Genomic DNA, 20109 nt, shown 5'->3' with positions numbered 1-20109 from the left:
GGGAGAAAGGCGGTGCGCGAGCGGCCCCGCCCTCCTCACGCGCGCGGGGCCGCCCACACCCAGTCCCTCGCGCTCCCTGGTGGTGTTGCGCCCCCTGGCGGTCAGCAGCGCGGGTGCAGTGTAGGAGGAGGAGGAGGAGGAGGAAGAGGGAAGAAGCAGCAGCAGAAGCAGCGGCCAGCCGGGGCTGGGACGAAGTCCCGAGGGGTGTGGGAGTGACCTGGGGCCGGACCTCTGACCTCAGGCACGCCCCATGCCAACCTCCGAGGCCGACAGGCGCTCCGGCCCCTGCTCGCCGGGCCTCGGCGCGGGCCCTGCGGCCGTGCCGGAGCGCAGCGAGACCCCGACCTGGGCCGGGCTCGGCGCTACCCCAGCGCGGGTGACAGCTCTCCGAGCAGCATCCCCGAAAGATGGAAGAGAAAAGAAGTAAGCCTTAAAAGAATAATGTATTATAAATATATGCACATACATATATATATACATGTTTTGGGCATCCATTAGACTTGTAAGAAACATTTTTAGGAGTCAAGTGTCTTAACCTATTTTCCCGTGCAACTAAATGAAGTATCCGGTATGAATGGAAAGGTTTGGGTTTGATTTCTTTTTCCACTTACAGCACAGAAAGTATGAAGTAGCTAAGGTGAATAAGGCATGTTTTACGTTGTCTGTCACTATGGGCCGCCCACGGAGGTGGTGTTACCGTCCCTGCAAGGGTTTAGGGAAAGGCTGGATGTGGCACTCAGTGCCATGCTCTGGTTGGCGTCCTGGAGTTCACTCATAGGTTGGACTGGATGATCTCAGAGGTCTTTTCCAACCTATTTGTGATCATGGGGGTAAAAATTTCGAATCTTCAATGTGGTTTAAAGAGTGCTGTCTTCTCCTTAGTATTCTTGGAGTGCATTTGTTAAGAAACAGATTCAGTAATTTATTTACCTAGAAAAAGTTTTCCTTTTTTCCCCCTAAGTAAATTAATTTAGTTATAGTACTGCTGTACTGAGCACATCAATTTCAGGGAAAGAAAAAGGAAAACTGTGAGTTAATTGGCAGGGGGGTTGTCTAGGCTCATCTGAATGTGCTGGAAAGTTTGGGTCATCTTGTGACAGCTTAGTGCTTGAAGGACAGTAAGAAATTACCCGAGTAAAAAAACTTCCTTGCATTGCTTGTTTAAGTGTTCCTCAGCTAGATCTTGACAAGGAATGGGATGACTGTGTGAAAGGGGAATGACTGTTTCAACACAACATATTCTCACACAGTGCTCCTCCTGATACCCACTGTAGTATTTACTTGTACAAATTTTGAAAAGCTGAGTAGCTACAACTGTTTTTAATTTCTCACCTGATCTCTTACTTACTTGTCCCTTCTGCACCTCTTGCAGTGCTGTGTGACTTAGAGGAGGAGAACCTTACCAGTTCCCAGGAGGACAGCACTGAAGGTAGTATAATTTGGATTTATGGAGGGAAAGAGAAAAGAGTGTATATTTGGCACTGCTTCTGATATGAAAATTACAACTGGAAGACAATAGCTTTGCCTTTTATGGTGTAAGAGGTTTGTCAGCAGCACTACAGGAAACGTGCACGCAGGTTGTTTACCTGGAAGCTGCAGTAAGTAGCCTCGACCTGTCTGCTTGTATCTTGCTCTATGATCATTCTCTTGCACAATGCTGGGAAAAAAGAGATATGTGATCACAAGGATTCTATAAAGGGAAAAGAAAATCCCTCCAGCCAGATGTCAGTGCACCCCTGATCCATCAGCTGGTGAGATGGTTCTGAATGCTGACAAGGTGGATGCATCTGGAGTCTGCTCATTCCCTGTCCTTCTGGCTGGCACTGGTGATAGCAGCATTAGCACTAGAGAAATTCGTGGTGTGGACATCTGTCTTTTTTGAGATGCAAATTTTACTATCAACTTCAAATGCAACCTTTGCTTCTCTGTGCAAAACAAATGCTTTTGCTGCTGGAGTTTTGGGGCACTCCAGCATGAGAACTGAGGAGGCATTTCTAATGTGAGTGTTTTATTTCCCTGTTGTCTATGCATTAGTGTAGCTGAGGACTCAGAAACAAGAAAATGTTCTGTCACCCACCCTCTGAAGTAATCCATCCACCAGTGCTATCCAGATGTACTAAAAGGACAGCAGTTTTAACCTGCAGTGGAGAAACTTACTACTAGAATTTCTAAAGCATATTTTTAATTCAATGTATTTTCAAATTTTATTTAAACACAAATATCAAATATACTTTTTGTTATTTTAAATTTGTGATACTGTCATACACAGCAAAAGGGTACGAATGGCACAGAGCAGGTGGTGTCCCTTGGACCAGTAGGTTTCCAAAAATTGTTGTGACTTTTTCTGTAATTGGACTTTAAAATTTTGCATGTTTAAAATTTTTCTATGAATATAAGAGATCATTAAATTTTGTTGAGAGTTAGTGCCAAATCAAGCTATTTCACAAGACAAAGTACTTTTATCCTTGCCTGTTGATATTAAGTTTTACGCCTGTACCTGCTGGTGCCATAACCAGCAGGGGTTATGGTGACAAAAGATTGTTACTTCTTTCACTGCTGTCACAGTACAGTACTTTTGAGAGGACCCACACTGCTGTGGCATCACTGGGCCTCTGGTACCCTGGGAAACAGAAGTCATTCTCTACTAAGTCGAAAAATGAAGGAATATTTTTTTTATGAGCCTTACGAGAATGCAGTATTTCTTGACTGCTGGGAAGGTGTCATGTGAGCACATTTGCCAACAGAGATTTGCTGTCTGAAAGTGGAATGTAAACCTGGTGTGGTGACAGTGGACTCCACATCCAGAAATGGAGTAGCAAAACAGATTTGCTTCTGCTGTTGTGCTTGGTCATTGAAGAAGAGCAACATTAACTGAGAAAGAGCAGGTTCTTTCTTCTGCCATCATCTTTTAACACACTGAAACATACTCCCTTTTCACAGTCCTTGACAAAGATTCACAACTAAAGTTTTTACATGAGCCTTCGTGAATGGGCTTAGCACCTCAAAGGTACATACCTTTGGAAGAGAAGTTCTAAACCAGTGCTTAAAACATTTCTTTAAACAGTGTTCTTTATAAATATTTCTAGTGGAGGAAAGAGGCATGATATATGGGGTGTGCTAGTTATTTTAACTGATATCTCTTGTTGAACAAAATTAATCAAACTGCTTTTATCTGAAAATATTTTGAACCTTTTTCCCCCTACAAAACATACCAAAAATAATGATGGGACAGGATAGTCAGCCTATGCAGCCAGGAGAGGTTACAACTACAAAAAAAATCCCAGTGTCTTTTGTCAAGTAAAATATTCAGTTCGCTCAGTTGAAAATAGTCTCCTGTGTCACTTTTGTGAGTTTCAGTGATTAATTTCTAGTGGGACTCAATTGCTGGTGGTTGAAGAAAGACTTCCACAGCTCCCTTTGTGACCTGCTTAAAAAGTTGCTTGAAGGAGCATTGTGCACCATTGGAAGCCACTCCAGTTCATCCCTTGGCTTCTGTTTCACTTTCTTGATAGGTTTAGGAATAGACTTCTGGAAGTTTAATGCATCTGCTGTACTGACTGCTTTTTTGGAAGTGCCTCCAAATGAAATGAGTGGGAGCCTTTGAATAGTCCACCAGGAGTTAGGTGTGTTTTTAGACTTCTCAGGAGCTGTAAGTGATGATTTGCATTTCAGGTGATGTGAAGACATTTTGGACACAATTGGGAGGTAGAAGAGTGGATGTCATATTTGAGCAGGTGCAAAATGTGCTGTCATTGCTGAAGGAAAAGATCAAGAATGGAACTGCAACAAACCAAGGTTTGAAATCCTGGTAGTGGTTAAACTGGGCTGCAGAGTAGCTGTGGCCTGGATTGTGTAGGTCTGTGTGATACCTGCCATAATCCAGATATCTCTGAATTTTAATAACTTAGCTGTTGGTGGTTTTAAACACTTTAAAAAAAAAAGTATTTTCTTTTTTAAAAAAGAAAAGTAATTTCAAGTACAATTGGCTATTTTCTTGTTTTGCCTGTATACTTTTTCATACAATCTATGGCTCTTAAGCACATGGAACTCAAATACTCATTTTTGAAAAGTAATGAAATATCTGCAGTGCCTTGTGTTTCATTTATCATCAGAAGTTTTAGCCTTTCAAGCTGATCTCAGTGAACTGAGTGGTTTTGGGGTGGGATAATAATCATCTCAGTGTTATGTTTTGTCAGAGGCACCATTATAACTTGAAACAATAGTAGAAAAATGTGACACTAAAGCATTTCAGATTGTTCCTGATTTTCAAGGAAATAAGCTTCTTTTGTCCACATCAAAATACATACAAGCTTCTGATAAGCTTGGAGCAGTACACAGATTTCCTTTTACTGTTTTATTTAATTGAATAAAATTGCTTCTTTTTGTTAAGTCATCTATTTAATGTAATCTATGGATCTTATTGGTGGTTTTTGTGCAAGAAAATGTAGTGGTGTAAGATGCTTTTAAATGAATTTAGCCACAAATTCTGTGTTATATATATAATACTACTTCTAAACTGGAAGTGCAATTTTTTGTGTTCTTGAACTCCCACATCTTGACTGTTATGACAAAATATCAAAGCAGTGCAGAGATAAAGGTTGAACTTGAATCCCCAGATGATGCAATGAATCTGGGATAAAGTTCAATTTGATTTTTTTCTGCGCTTTGTTCTGTAAAGGTTTCAAGCTAAAATATTACCATAGATGTTACTGAGAGTTGTCTGCTAGCCTGTAATGTTTATTGCACGGCGTAAGAGGTTGAGGCAGAATGGGTCTCTTGCATTCTTCCATCTGAAGGCCCTTTCCACCAATTTAGAAATAGCATTAATTTGGTCTACCAAGTTCCAGCTCTTCCTAGGCTGATGATGAGCAGTCTGACGACAAAGGTAGAAGCTTACACTAAATTGTCTTTATGTATATTACTGCCACTGTGGACCACCAGTTTATGTGTGCTTGGAAACACTCCAGCAGCTTTCCAAAAGCTGAGGGATATTCAGTGCCCATTCACAACTCCTACTGTGAGCTGTAACAATTTTGTAATTCCTAGATGTGTCTGCTGAGGTCTGTGGTGCAACATGTTTCTAGTGATAGGAGTCTTGCCATGCTTTAGGTAAGCAGAGTGAGGAGAAACAAGTGTCTGTGGGGGATTTAACACCTTGTCTTTCCTATTGTCATTACCTAAACGAAACTTAATATCTGGTTTGGTTTGTTTTTTTGCCTAGAATGCTGGCAGGCTTGGGCACTGGTGAATGAAGCTAATCTAGGTGATCTCTTAACCTTGGCAAATGGTATGTGCATTTCCATTGTGTTTGTTTGGTACATGGATTTAATTTGTCTTGTTTTATTCACCGGAAGCTCCATTCCCTTCTTTGAAATCTATAAAATAGATCTGAGAAGGCCATTAGCATTACAGTGAGGAAAACTAATTATTAATTTCCTCAAGTACTGAACTGTGAACTCTCACCTGGGTTTGTATTTTTGTGGTTCGTGTGTATATGTATAATACTTGTACCATAGGAAGAGAGTTTGAACTAGTAAGGCCTTATGAACCTGAGCTGTCTGTGAGCAGTTATCCTGTGCATGGCTCCACTAGCTGTAATAGCTTGGCATCCTTTTATCTCTGATGATGAAGGGAGATCTGGAAATGTCTTTCATGTGTGTGTTCTTTTTGGTCACTTTGAAAAGCACATGGAAGATTTTTCAGTAGGGCGCTTGTTAACAAGCTTTTTGTTAGCTGTAATTCATAGCAAAGCCTTGTTGTAATGTGTTTTGTTAATTATCTCTTTAGTAACTAAAGTAATTCAATCTTAAATTGAAATCTGGATTGATGAAGTTTTTGCTCACATTCAATTTTTTTCAGTAAGCGATGAGTTGAATGGAGATGGTGCACAGGAAACCAAGCTCAAAGTGCAGCCTCTTCTTCCAGATGACAGCGCTGCAGACACTGTAGAAGCTTCTGACAGGTCAGTGCCTTCATTTAGTTCCTTATTTGACGTATTCTTTACTGCAGTTGAGAAAATTCTTAAACTTGTATTTCTAAAGTCAGTGTTTAAACCTAGTTTGAATTCTGTGAGTTTTCAAAGACAAAATGTTTTTAACTTGATCTGTGTGGAAAACCTGAGGTTTTGGATAGACTTGTCTAATTTCCCACATGAGAATGTTGCAGAATAGGGCATTAGGTTGTGAATAAATGTTCTTGAGTGTTGTCAGGGTTAGGACTTAAGCATCAGTTCTCAGGCTTTCCTTACTGTGCAGATTGTCAGGTGTGTAACTTAGTCTCTCTGAGTTTAGTATTTAGCCTCAGGTACTGATTTGAAAGATGAGGGTAGGATACATTATTCCTTTTTTTTTAATTTCCTTCCTGTGTTTTAGCATGTAAGTTCTGGGAAGAAGCTTTTTTTTTTCTTTAAATGCAACTGAATGTGTCTTTATATGTTGTTCGGACAGTTTCACCATGTGAAACCTTGGGCCTTCTAGCAGTGGGGCTAGAAATATCAAACTGCTAAAAAACTGAGCGCAACACTGGTTGTCTAAGATGCTGCTCTTCTTTCTCTTTTTTTCCTCCTTCACTTCAAATAGTGAAAAAGAGGACATAAAAAGAACCTGCTCAGAGAGTAAAGAAATATCTAGCAAAATTCAAGGTTTACCTTTAAATGTGCAGTATCAGAACCACAAGTGCTCTAGTGCGTGTCTTGCCAACAGAGCAGCGGGCTCCTACAAGGGTGAAAATCCCCTGAAGATCCCAATCCTGTTTGACTTTCAAAGACGCCATGCAAAAGCAGATTACCTTTCAAAGTCACTGGACGTGAACTACAAAGCTCCTTGCGGTCGGAGTCTGAGAAGCTTTCAAGACGTGCTAAATTACTTGTTTGAAACGGAGTGCAATTTCTTGTTCGTTGATCACTTTTCCTTCAACACGTACGTGCTGTTGAGCAGGAACACCATGAATCCTGAGCCCCTCGTGTTTGAGTTCGATATTAGCAACGGAGCCGAGTCTGTGCCTGTCTCCTTCTGTAACAACCTCGACCACGCAAGGTTGCCTTATTTCAAGTATCGGAAGTCATCGTGGCCTCGTGGGTATTATCTCAACAATTTCTCCAGCTTGTTTGTTGACTCCTGTGACTGCACAGATGGCTGCATCGATAGGTGGGTAGAAGGATCAACTCTCGGGCCAGTGACACACAGCAGCAGGGTGGTGGGGTGTAAAGGCACAGTACCAAACAGGAGCAGCGCTGCTGGAATATCTCGTGCCGTGCTTTGTGTTGACTGACAGACACCATTGTGTCTTTCTCTTTGCCAGAACTTGGGTGCTCCTACTGGTCCACCCTCTGTTGTGGGGAAGGAAGCAATCAACAGGGGGATTATTGTGTTCCTTTTCCTTTCCTCCCAAATTGGCAGTGCTTCTTCTCCAGGTGGAGCTGACAAGCAGATACCTTGGCTTTGGAAAAAGAGTAGGGAAGGGAGTCTTGTGCCAGCAGAGGCAGACTTGTTTTCATGGCAGGCAGGAAAGGATCCTGCTGACAATTTCTGCTGCAGTTCCTGCTGTAAAGTGGCATCCTGTAGATGGCGTGGGACAGCCTCGAGAGTTCAGATCATTTGGAACTTAGAGGGTTACTGAGGACAGATCAAGAAACATCTCTGATCCCAACCTCTACATGTTGTCCTTCCCCTTGTCTAAACAGAAACTACGAAACTCAGTGGTTACAGAATACACTTGTGGTCTGAGCAGTTCCAATACTCTTGCTCATTGCCATCTTTTTCTAAATCCCAGTGACTCTGAGCTTCAGACACTGTGGGAACCTGCCACAGTTACCATATGCAAGTTTGGTGGTATTTTTTGTCTACGTTCTTGAAGGGTGTTTGTCTGATCTCTGTCTGTAGGCATTATTTGGTGTTGCATGCGTTTTGTATTATTGACAGCTAGGGCAGTTGCACGTGCTGCTGTGCAGTATAGTTGCTCATGACACAACAAAAGCCTGAAATCACAGCCTGGTATGATGAAGCTCAATTTTAGTAATTTAGTTTCAGATGAAACAGCAAGCACACGGTGCTGCTTCTTTGCACTGAAGTCCCACAAGATGTTTTTGATGTGCAGTTTTGGGGTTTAAGATTTGCACAATCACTGTGACTTTTGGAAGTTGTCGTGACAAACAATGGTGAAGACAAGCACTGTTGCTTGAATTTTCCACAGTGTAAAATTCTTCACTTCTTGGGAGCTAAAGAAGGAGGAAGATAACTGAGCAGCGGCAAACAGGCTGGGATGCTGTGCCAGAAGAGGGGTTTCTTATTTATTCAATCCATTTGACAGTGTCCTGCTTATAATAAGTTTCTGTTGTACTTCAGCTGCATGTGCCATTTAAGGAGCTTGGCAGAAGAATGGGGTTGGGGAGAACATGGTTATTGTGAAGCACATCTAACCAGCCAAGAGACTAAGTAAAAAGGTGCCTGAAACAGCCTCGTGGAGTAAAAGGAACAGGGAGGGGGGAATACAAGTGTATATATAGAAGTGTGTGTGTGTGTATAGTCAAGTGCATTTCAAATTACCTAGATTTATGATTGATTTATTCTGCTTCAAATCCATTCTGAGATGTTTTATTTTTAGGTCAAAATGCGCATGCCTACAGCTAACAGCAAGAGGCTGTAACAAAATTCCTCTATCTCCAAGCAGTAAAAGATCCAGTGGATACCATTACAAAAGACTGGAGGGACCTGTTCCTAGTGGGTAAGAAAGACTACAGGAGTAAAATAAGACCTACAAATAAAACAGCACTTAACAGTTCAGTCTAAGTGCCACAGGATTAAAATAACTGGTGTTTTTTGATTACTGAAACCTTCCATTTTTGTCACAATTTTAGTGACAGATCAGGACGATAAAAAATAATTAATGTTACTTGAGTAATAGGAGGAAAAAAAATTTTTGTATTGCAGATCCTGTAGTTTTCACAGCTTAGGTCAAGGTCCAAGAGAAGTGTGAAGAGGGACCAGAGTCCTAAAGATGCATCAACCAGCTGCTTTTGCCAGACTTGGTTATGGGTGACTCTTACAAGAATCTCCAAAGCCATCCAATGCTTCAAGTGTTTGCCCTTTCTCTTATTCAGCTCCTGTGGATAAAGAGGTGGCCTGGAGAAGATGCCAGTTACTTCAGGTGTCTAGGAGAGGAATTATGCAAGGTAGTTTTCTGCAATAGCCAAGGGCTTGCATCTACCGGCTTGAGGAGCCCCTTTCAGTCATCTGTGTGATGTTCGTTTTTGGCTGACAAGCAGAATTAAAGTTGTCAGAGAACCCAGAAACAGATTAAAAAAAAAAAAAAAAAAAAAGGAAAGAAAAAAAAAAGAAAAAAGCACAATTATGAGTCCTTTTGAAAATGTTTCATTAAATCTTGAAATTCATGACAGCTACGGTGAAGTCCAGGCATAAGCTGTCTTGCTATCTTGCTAAAATCTGTTCCGGTATAGAATTAGGTGCTTCATAGGGATTTCTGTTTCTGTGTGATTTACTCCTATAAAACAAAAATACAGCATTTGTTTTTCTTGTATACTTATACCAAAATCTGGCAGACAGACTCTTAAAATTAATGAATCAGCAGATAAGGAAGTCACAAGCTTCAGAGCATTGCTGCACAACCAGTTTTAGCAGAGTCTTTATATTTCAGTCCACTGCCTTGTTGATGCTTAGAAGGGGAATTAATAATAGGAACTTCATTATGGTGATGCATTTATTTATACTGTGTTTTGTCTCTTTTCCTCTTGACAGGATCTATGAGTGTAGTGTGTTGTGCAGGTGTGACAAGCTGATGTGTCAGAACAGAGTTGTACAGCATGGCATTCAAGTCAGGCTGCAGGTGTTCAACACGGAGAAGAAGGGCTGGGGCGTCCGCTGCCTGGATGACATCGACAGGGGGACATTTGTGTGCACTTACTCAGGTAGCAGAGGGAACCTGTGAAGGCATGTAGCACAATTCTCCCTCTCCCGTGCTGTGTGCCCTGGATTTTTTTGAGAACAGGGTAATACAGGGTTGGAAGAGAAGTGTGTCTATGTAATCTTAACTTGGAATATGATCAAATGGACAGAAGGACATGGAAGAGCTCTGCTATGAGATGGGGACAGACAAACAAAACAATATGGAGTAAAACCAATTTCAGACCACTGATTTTTTTCTGTGCATGCTATGCCGGGGTAATTTTCCATCAGTAAAAATCATAAAATTATAGAATGAGTTGGGTTGGAAGGTCCTTAAAAAACATCTAGTTACATCCCCACCATGGGCAGGGACTTCTCACTAGACCAGGTGGCTCATGACCTTGAACACTTCCAGAGATGGGGCTTTCACAGCTCCTCTGGGCAACTTGTGCCAGTGCCTCCCACCTTCAAGTGAAGTTCTTACTAATATCTAATCTAGATGTGCTCTCTTTCAGTTTAAGGCCATTGTCCTTGTCTAATTCAGTTTGTACTTCAGCCTATATTAACATCATAGAATTATAGACAGCATTCATATTTGGCTTTCCCAGGTAATGCTCTTGTATTTGTTAATGTACATTTGACCTGTGATAGTGAGACTAGCAAACAAGCATTTTTTTAAAAAACCCAAACAAACAAGAGAACTTTTCTTTTTCTTTCAGGCAGATTAATGAGCAGAGAAGTATTGAGAGATGCTGAACAAGAGCTGAAGGAGAAAGGTGCAGTGAAAGACAGAGGCCATGACTTTTCTTCCAAAAAAAGGAAACTTGACATCGATCGTTCAGACTCAGTGATTGAACTAGTGCAGACTGACAAAGATGACATTCTTGAGAATCAGGAATCTTTTTCTCAGACTGTGGATAATGAAAATAAATCAACCTTGTAAGTTCAGCAAAGTAAGCTTGAGCATAATGAGAGTAATATTCTGCTAATCTAGAAATTCTGTTGTATAACTTAGAGCATGTCCTCATATGAGGGTGGTGTTTTTTTCTTTCTGAACTTCTTTTAAAAATCCTGATTATTTCTTCTAGCAGGACAAAATTTTCCCTCTATAGTAATTTTACTTAATGTGTACCACTTGGCATTTTCTAGAAATTCAGTTCATCTCTCAGGTATACTTGATCTGTCCAGAGCATTAATGTAATGCTAATTTGAAAGAATTAATAAAATATACTTGAGATAAATTGTTTAAAGATCGTCTGAATGGTTTGAAAATGACACTGAAAGGTTTGATAATACATCAGCCACCAGCTGCTCTGCCGTTTGCTCTCAGTCTCTAAATCTTTTGTTATTTGTAACACAACCTTTCCTGCCAGAAGCCTTAACCTCTCCTGTTAAAAGTCTGACAACACCTCACTTTTGCAGTGAATATGTTTTCCTAGTTGAAAGCTGTACTGTCAAAACTGTTGAAAGTAGTAGCAGGAAAAGGCAAAACTCTATAGGTGCTCTATTTTGAGATAATCTGATATAATAATAATAAAGCAACAGACAATTTGGTTCTCACCATGACAGCTGGAAAAGGATGTAAAAACAGCTGCTGATCTCTCAAAACAGTTTAAGCAACTTCTTTCTTACAAATATTATAGAGAACCTAGCCTAGGTTTTTAGTTCTTAGAACCAAAATACTCACAGAACTCGGGGTGAGGCCAAACTGCAGGTTCTGCTATAGTTCCTTCTAGGGAAGAGACTGAAACTAGAGACTGTTACAGAAATGTGTGTTGTGAGAGTTACTTATGGGTCTGTTTGTCTTTTATCATTTCCTTTTGACTTGTCTGTACAGGGTTCATCTAAACAACTCGAGTAATGCTACTGTGAGAAGGCCTGGGACTAGAACACTTGTTTTTCGCAATCACCAGCTAAAAATGGTAATAAGTGGCTTTAACAGATTCATTTTTCACTGTGCTGCTGAATATGTATGTTAATTTTGACATTTTCATCTTGTATGTTTAGATAGTTCCAATGACCTTTCTTGACAAGATTGTGTCACATTGTGAGCTAGGCTGTCATGCTGGAAACTGCACCCCATTCCCTCTCCATTATCAGTCCTTCAGCGTGTTCCTCCAGACCAGCACTGTCTGCTCTCACAGCCTTCCCTTCTCCACCCTTCACTTTACACTGCTCAAGAGCGTGAAGTATTCTGCCCCTGCACCCCTTGTGTACAGGGTTAGGGGGTCAGAGTGATAATATTTTTGTGATATCTCCCCAAAGAATGGCATACAGGGAGAGAAGGGAATCTCAGGATGTCTGTGCAGTTTTCTCACACAGTGGCAGAGTTGGGAGAACAGAGCAGAATGTGACTCCTGACCTTCATGAGTGTGAAGCATTGCCTGCAGACATGTGCAAAGGAGGAAAACTGGTGTAAACTTATGCAGTAGGTTTTACTGGATTCATTGCCCTTAGGAAATGCTCATGGAATTTTCATGCAAAAATTTTGCAGTGCTGTCCATTCTAGAGGTCCTGTAACTAATTGCCTTTTTGCGATGGGAGAGGAGAAATTCTGCCTCATCTGGTCGTTTCATTGAAACTGTAAAAAGCATGTTTGGGATTTGGCTCAGCAACTTACAATTCTGGCAAAATTGTTGGGACTTACGCACTTACTTACGTGTCTTATTGAGTGGAGGACTCCTGGTTATTATGAAGGATAATTTGAAATTGGGATAAATGTTGCATTGCAGTAAATGTATTTAACCTTTCAGATTCAGCCACAGCTATGCATTACAGTAGCTTTGAAACTTCAGCCTGGGAGTTCTAAAAGCCTCTTGCTGTGCCCTCTTGGCCCAGAGTTCCATGCAGCAACAACACATCACAGCCTTTTTCATTTGATACACAGGTGCACAGCGCCAGCTCAGATGAATATGAAAGCTCTCAGATTCATCAGTCAAGCAAAACAAAACTAACCAGTGGAACAAAGAAAGGAAAAGAAAGTAGGTTGGCAGAGCTCTACATGCTGCATGCTTTCTACAGTTGTATCCCATCAGATGATACACTTTATTGTAGACAGTGTGGGCAGGCCAATTCTTAGAAGAGAACAATGTTGTCTGTAGATGTTGAGACATGTTGAACTGTCCAGACAACAGCTTCTCAAATACTGTGCAGTTGTGGGAAAGTCAGTCTTGCAGATCTTGCTGTGTCTCATCCAGTACCTGTTCCAGCCAACAAAAATTGATCAGGATATCATACTGGGGTGGGGGGACCTCAAGCTGGAGATGCAGTGTGAAACTGATGCTATTTGCACATGCATCTTGCTTCTGTCTCAATTACAGTTTGAGATTCTCTTGGGAATTAAGGTGGAGAATGATAAAAAATGCCATATGGGAGAAATCAGTGTAGAATGGGATTTGAGAAGAGTGAGACACCAGGTCACTCAGGTACCTTGAGCAAGTGCTTTAGGCATCACAGCAGGAAACAGTCATTTGTGGGAGGACTGATGAGAGACATGGAAAAGTTGTGTTATAGACTTGTAGATAGCAAGGAAGATGCTTAGATTTTAGAGGATGTAGGAAGAATGGGTGGCTAAGAGTTCAGGGCCAAACAAGGGAAAGGCTTTGGCCTTAAACTGGTGTTGAGAAATAACATAAATGTCCATTGACAGAATCCACCCAGCAGCAGAAGGAAGAACATCTGATGGAAATTGGACAGACTGAGTCTGCTGGTGTAGAGAGTGCAGGATGCAAAAGAAAGAGTCTGTCACTGCAGGGTGTTGACTGTGGCAAGTCCAGTGTGCTGGATAACATATGCGTTGTGAGGCCATCCAACAATGTACCCCTAAAAGCTGACTGCAAAGAAAACAGCAGGCAGCCAAAACAAGATGCACTTCGTGAGGAGTCTGATGGTGATGGGATGCTTCCCAAGAATGCTAATGAAGAAAATATTTATGTACTGGATGCCACAAAAGAAGGAAATGTGGGTCGTTTTCTAAATGTAAGTACTAAGTTGCGTGGGTTCTCGTCGTTGTCCCTGCAAATTCATCATTTACTTAAGCTTAAACTAGAAAGTTTTTGCTCATAAACAGTATGAGTGGTAAGTGCATGACAAGAGGGGCACATGCACCGCTCCCTACCATTACAGGTGACAGGACAGTAGATTGGGTCACACTGGCTGTTTGTGCCTCCATAAGCTGATAGTGCTGTGTACCAGCTGCAGTTTTTGGCACCACTGGGTTCCTGAGAGACATATTCCCCAGTAACAAATGATATCTTTTTTGTGATGGCCTTTTTTAGAGATTCAGAGAACAAATAGCACATTTTGTTGAGCCACATGCCTTCTCCCAGCTTTGTTTACTTTGCTCCCCAGCCATTGTAAATTCTGGTTCATGCTGGTTTGGGACATGTGTTGTGTTGTACAAAACTTCCCTGCTGTTCAGTCATAGGTTCAGAATGTGGTGTGTCATACTGTGTACATGTTTGCTAACTAAGCCTCTCAGTTTTGACTTGCCAAGAAATAAATAGCAATCAATTGACAAGTACCTCTAGCTAAGACAAACGGTTCATAGACACATCCACAGGTAATTTATTTCTCTTCACTGGCATGAATATGTCTCACAGCAAAGCCCTTGCATATGTGTAAGCTGTTCTTCCTTGCAGAGGTAATATGGTGTTAATATTAGTAGTGCATCTTGCAGAAACCTTCCGTCTGCTCCCATGGGCATACACATGTTCCTACATGACCCATGTTCCTACACACACCTGCCTGACCTTTCACATCCTGTACTTGGCCAACACAAGTCATGTAATCCACTGCTTGCTTCCTAGCAGTGCTGCCCTGGCAATGGCATTGGGTGATAAACTTTCCATGTGGGCTGGAGAAGGGAAGGAAGAATCTACCTTGACTGGTGACAGATATCTGACACAAAACAGCTTTTTCAGCCAATCATGTGGTGTTGGACTGTTTCTTATTCAGATTTTCTGTTTTACAGCACAGCTGCTGCCCAAATCTCTTTGCACAAAGTGTGTTTGTAGAAACTCACAACAGAAGTTTTCCATGGGTGGCATTCTTCACAAACAGGTGAATTTCTGGAAGTTTGATGTTGTTCATTCAAGGCACTAGGAGGCAAAAAACAGTGCTTAGTTATTAGGGCATAATTACACTGAGGGATGGGGCAGATGCTTAGATCATAAAAGCACAAAACTACCTTCTTATAGGTGACTTCTTATTGTGCACTAAAGACAGAAGAAACACAGTGCTTTGGTTATCTCTAATGAGTTTTGCTTCAGTTTTGCACTGAAGTGTAAAGTAGGGAAGGTTAATTTTGAGGTGTCCACTTCAGTGATAATCTTCTTCAGTGGAGAAATAGGTTTAACTCAGCAGGGTCATTCGGAAAGCCAAGATTCACTCATCCCACTGTTGTGTCTCAAGGAATGGCCACCAGATCTGTGTCCTATAGGGCAGATTGAACCCTACAGGATATTACAGTTGAGACACTTTGTGGGCCAAACAAGCTGGCTTCAGCCCTTTTCCTCACAGCTATCAAGACAAGCAGGACTTTGTGTAGCCCAGCATGTCCTGGGGATGTGTCAATAGGATACTCAGAGGTGAAGATTTGTTCTGAAAGTAAAAGATGGCGGTTTTTCCTTACTGTCTAACAGAAAGAGAGGTACAGAGAGCTGGTGCCACTGGGAGGTCTCCAAGAACTGTGAAGAGTGTTTTGAAATATGTCTAAAAAAAGAATTTGTTTCAGCTAGAGTCTTTCTTGCTCAGTAAGGAAGTGTAGTGGGGACTGAGGCCACTGGAGAGAGACAATAGTGACCAGCAAAGACACTTAGGGCAGAAAATTGTTGAAGGAGAGTTCCCCTCACTGGCTCTTCCGTTTTCTGGGCACCACCCTTTTACAACTTTCCTAAATTAAGGACTTCATCTGGATCATTGAGCTTAATTGTGTGCCTTCCATGAACTTGCCCAGTCACTTTTTTATTTGTTTTACATGTCTGGCCTCTAGAACATCTCAAGTCAGCAAGTCCCAGGCTGCAATTACGTGCTGTACAAAAAGTCCTCATTGTTTGTAATTAGTCAGCTGCCTGGGAATTCACTGGATGTCCCCTATACCATATCCAGTGAGAAACATCAGAGAATTATTCTCTTCATCACAATATTCATATTTTATTACATTTTCCATCAGTTGTCCCTCAGCATCATAGTCTCGGGTATTTAGTTTGGCATTTGTTTTGATCTAGAGATCTGTTCAAACTTCAGTGATGCACTGTACATAGGAAAGATAACAAAACTGTGTTATTCATTTAGATGTATCACTTACATGGTTGTACTTTTTTGGGGGGGGGGCTGTTTTGGGGTTTTTTGGTGTATTTTTGTTTTGGTGATTTTTGTTTGTTGTTTTGATTTTGGTTTTTTGCTTGGTTGGCTTTGGTTTTGGTGGGGTTTTTTGTTTGTTTGATTTTTATTTCCAAAGATTTCCCTCTAAATTAGAGCACATTGTTTAGACTCCAATCCTTTTTGCAACCTCCATAGCAATTTCCATAGGCAAAGCAGCATGACTGTGCCAGTGACTCCTTGTATCCCTTGTTTCTCTCCCAGCAAGCTGCCTGTGTGATGCTCCCTGCCCCCTACAATTTCTGGGTTTGCATATGTGTTTTTGGTGACAAATTGTTATCACAGTACTGTTTGCCTTAGTTCAAGCAAATTGACTGAGTGTTTTATTTCTTAGGCATGTGAAAGCTGGAACCGAACTTACATGGGATTATGGTTATGAAGCTGGAAGCACGCCAGAGGCAGAGATTTCCTGTCATTGTGGAGTTCAGAAGTGCAGGAAAAAAATCTTATAAGCAAAGCTTTCCTAGTGTCAATATGTCTTGTTCCTGGGGATTGATATACTAGAAGGGATAAATACTCAGCGAACAGCCCTCAAGTCCTTGGTGCTAATTGCATTCAACTAAAATGCCTTTCACATGATGATTTTTTAAATTTGCTTTTAAATGTCACTTTTGTAGTTTACAGAATTAGAACTTTTTGTCCTAAGAACAGGAATCAAACCTTTCCTAGGTAATTTCTGTACTCCTGGTCTTCCTTGTCCCTCCTTCTAATCCACAAGCAAAGTTGATAGTACACTGGAAGAATTCCTGCTCCATGCCACCAGCAGCAGAGGCATGACTGATGAGAGCAACAGTTCCTTGGTGTTTTGTGTGTCCCTCCACAGTGCTGAGTTAGCAAAACTCAGGTTTCTGAAACTCATTATGAATGCAAGATTGCCTCTCTGGGCACTAGGAATTGTTAAAATACGCCTAAGCCTGTTGGATCCAGTGGGACAAATAGTCCTGAACAGAGACAAAATGAAACAGAACAGTTCTGCAGAGCTGTGTTTGTGCTACAAAATGAGCTGGACAAGTCCTGCTGCAGCTGGAGAGAAATGACTGGGTTTCTTTGGATTGCACCCCTCTCCACGTTTGTGACACACAGAGAAATCCTTGAGAAATGCAGTGTACCTCATCTCAGTGCCATATTGCGTATGGGACAGGTGGGCCACAGAATTCCTTACCACATGGTTTGTTGGTAAGAGAGAAACAAGCTAAATTAGGAGACACGGAGTGCAAAAGCAGAAGGTGACTCTACGATGGAGCGAGGGATGGGTGTGCAGGTGTGTGGCTTTTAAATGTGTTGGAGCCTTGGGCAAGCAAGGAGGTGTCACAGATGAGCAATTTAGCCGCTTGAAGAACGACTGCCAAAGGGTTCCAAAAAATGGTTTTATTAAAAATGTTGTAAAAGTAAGATGTAACATAGTTTGGTAGCAGAGTTAACTCTGTTACTGACGAGGATATATTAATGATTAAAACTTACCAATATAAAATCTATTGGCACCGTACAAGGCTGTGTGTGACATCAGTTGCTTACCAGAGACCTGCAGCTGATCCGATGTCTCTCAGCCTCAATGAGTAACATTGAGAGCATCCCGGCTCACAGGGATCACTACCATACAGCCAGCTGAATAGCATGACAGCTAAAAAAAGGCTCACTCAGGCTGTCACTTATGGAATAAGTGGTTAGCTTGAAGTCAAATTACCTTTGTTGAAGAAGGTAAACATGAGAGTCTTGTAGCTGCACTTTTCTTTGTTCCTCTATAAAAGAGCATTAGAAGAACCACACGCACTATTCATGTGTTAATTGCATAGTTGGTATCCCAGATTCCAAGTCCATACGCCTCAGTGCTCACTGTGTCACCCTGCTCCTGTGGGCGTTTTCTCCTGTGGGCAGAGGAATAGTTGGAACAAATGAAGGTCTTGGCCTGGTTATGTCCAAGCCTATACTGCAAAATGAAGGAGAAGCAGGAACCAGTTCTCAGTCCTGAGACCAAGAGGCAATGGCTTAGGGTTCTGTTTTAATTGGATTGTATCTGTACTTTGTAACTGTGGACAAACGTGGTATCTGTGACCCTAAGTGGTGGGTTTTTTTAGTTTGTTTTGGATGCTTCAGGCTTAAAAATCATGGGGTTCTATTGTAATACATGATGCTCTTGAATTTTTCAAGTTTCAGCATTCATGAGGACTTTCAGCATGTTAAAAGTGGACCTTTAACAGAGATAACAGACCTGTGAACCATTCTGCTCACAGTGAAACCACAGATCTTCTCTCTTACAACTCTGTTGAGAGTTTGACACATCCATCAAGCAAAACTCCCCTCGGCTTTGGTCCCAGTCATTGCACTCTGGGTTTGTGTGGGCTTTCACCACCCATCTTCAGGGGTAAATGCAAAGAGCCGAGTTACCACAGTATGGGTGCTGTACCTCTTCAGGAGGTCAGAACTCTCACTCTCACCCTGATCAGCCCATGTTAGCTGAGGACAGCACTCAACCCCTTTGCTTTTTGCTTCACTGAAGATCTGTCTCTACTCAGAGGGCATCTGTCTTGGGGGAGCATCCTTCAGTGTTAACCAGAGACACGCTAAAGTGTGTGACAAACACGCGGGTCACCCGGGAGCGGTATTAGCCTTTAAACAAATGGAAATGCAGAAAACATCTGTGTCTATGCTTGATTTGAATGTGGAAAAGAAGATGGGAATGTTGTCAAAGCATCAGGAGGGGGGAAAAGAAGGTACATTTTACTGCTGTTGATTATATATTCCAGGTCAGTGGTAGGAATTAATGATACTGGGCTGGTGAGGAAAAGCCCTCTTTCTTAATACAGGAAAACAGACCTGATGTTTCAAAAGAGGCAGCACTTACTTGCTCCATGTGGTCTGCAACTGTGGGAGAGCCTGCTGTGAGTGTAATGTCGCAGAAGGCATGTGTATGAGACAGGGCATTTTGGCTAGCTGGGCTTATCAGGCCTGTCTCCGGGCTGGTGCTTCTTCATTTTCCTCCTCCAAACCAGAGATCATAACCTATCCATGAGCAAAATCACCTTAGATATCTGCTTCTGTAATATTACTAGAACCAGTTCTGCTGAGGGTGTTCTGCAAGTATCCTCTGCAGGTAATGACCACCTGAGCTCTCTCTGCTCTGCTTGTCACAGCTCACAGTTGGGGATGTTTCTGAGCACAGCCCTCGTGTCACCCGTGCAGTGTGTAGAAGCACCAGCACTGATGGAAAAACAGGTGAAGATATTCCTAGTGAAGTACTCAAAAGCACTTGTGGAAAGACACGTTTGGGACTTCCCATCAGCCTGTCGGGGCATCATAAATGAAGAATGCCTGGTGGGAATTAGTTGCATTGAGATGTGAATTGCAGCTCTTAAAGTGAGCAAGATGGTCCCTATGGAGGGACAGTAGGGATGTAAGGATGTATAAGGGCTCCATGGAAATAAATATTAGTGTCCAAGATAAGCATACAAATGTAAAGACAGATGAAGATCACTTACACCATAAGTATAAAAGAAACTGGACTGGAGCATTTGAACTGATTTTTTTTTTTACAATAAATCACTGAGTGTTAATTTCCAGCTCTCAGTATTTCACAGAACTATATGGCTTGACACTGCAACAGTTTGGAGGAAGAGCTCACAAGGGTTTTGGACTTGATTTTGCTCCACAGAGAATTTTTTTCTGTGTTGAAGAACAGACTTCTGTTAGGAAGATTTTACTAGTTTTAAGATTTATGCACCTGTGGGTGCTTGAATCATGTTGACTCATTTGAGTAACATCTAGGTAATAGATCTGGGAATTGGAATTGTGTAGCAGCATTTGGCTAATAGATGTAATAAACGCCAATCAG

At 41.7% G+C, this 20109-nt stretch overlaps 1 protein-coding gene across 4 annotated transcripts; it reads left to right on the top strand.

The window, feature by feature from the left end:
• The first annotated feature begins 90 nt into the window (after window positions 1-90).
• SETDB2 (SET domain bifurcated histone lysine methyltransferase 2) lies at window positions 91-20109 on the top strand. 4 transcript variants are annotated; one of them, XM_063392065.1, is made up of 14 exons: window positions 91-423; window positions 1373-1429; window positions 3673-3795; window positions 5222-5287; window positions 5860-5962; window positions 6702-7145; window positions 8602-8721; window positions 9753-9922; window positions 10619-10838; window positions 11737-11824; window positions 12787-12880; window positions 13549-13877; window positions 14872-14960; window positions 16615-20109. In XM_063392065.1, the coding sequence occupies exons 1-14, from the start codon at window positions 408-410 to the stop codon at window positions 16730-16732; spliced, it is 2037 nt and encodes a 678-aa protein (XP_063248135.1). In that variant the 5' UTR covers window positions 91-407; the 3' UTR covers window positions 16733-20109. The 4 variants fall into 4 exon arrangements, with proteins under 4 accessions (XP_063248135.1, XP_063248134.1, XP_063248133.1 ...); XM_063392064.1 differs by having other exon boundaries at window positions 6579-7145; window positions 14877-14960; XM_063392063.1 differs by having other exon boundaries at window positions 6579-7145; window positions 11737-11821; window positions 16615-20108.

This window comes from Prinia subflava, chromosome 3 (genome assembly GCF_021018805.1).
Source record: "Prinia subflava isolate CZ2003 ecotype Zambia chromosome 3, Cam_Psub_1.2, whole genome shotgun sequence".
NCBI lineage: Eukaryota > Metazoa > Chordata > Aves > Passeriformes > Cisticolidae > Prinia > Prinia subflava.
This window is presented reverse-complemented; position numbering and strand designations above follow the sequence as displayed.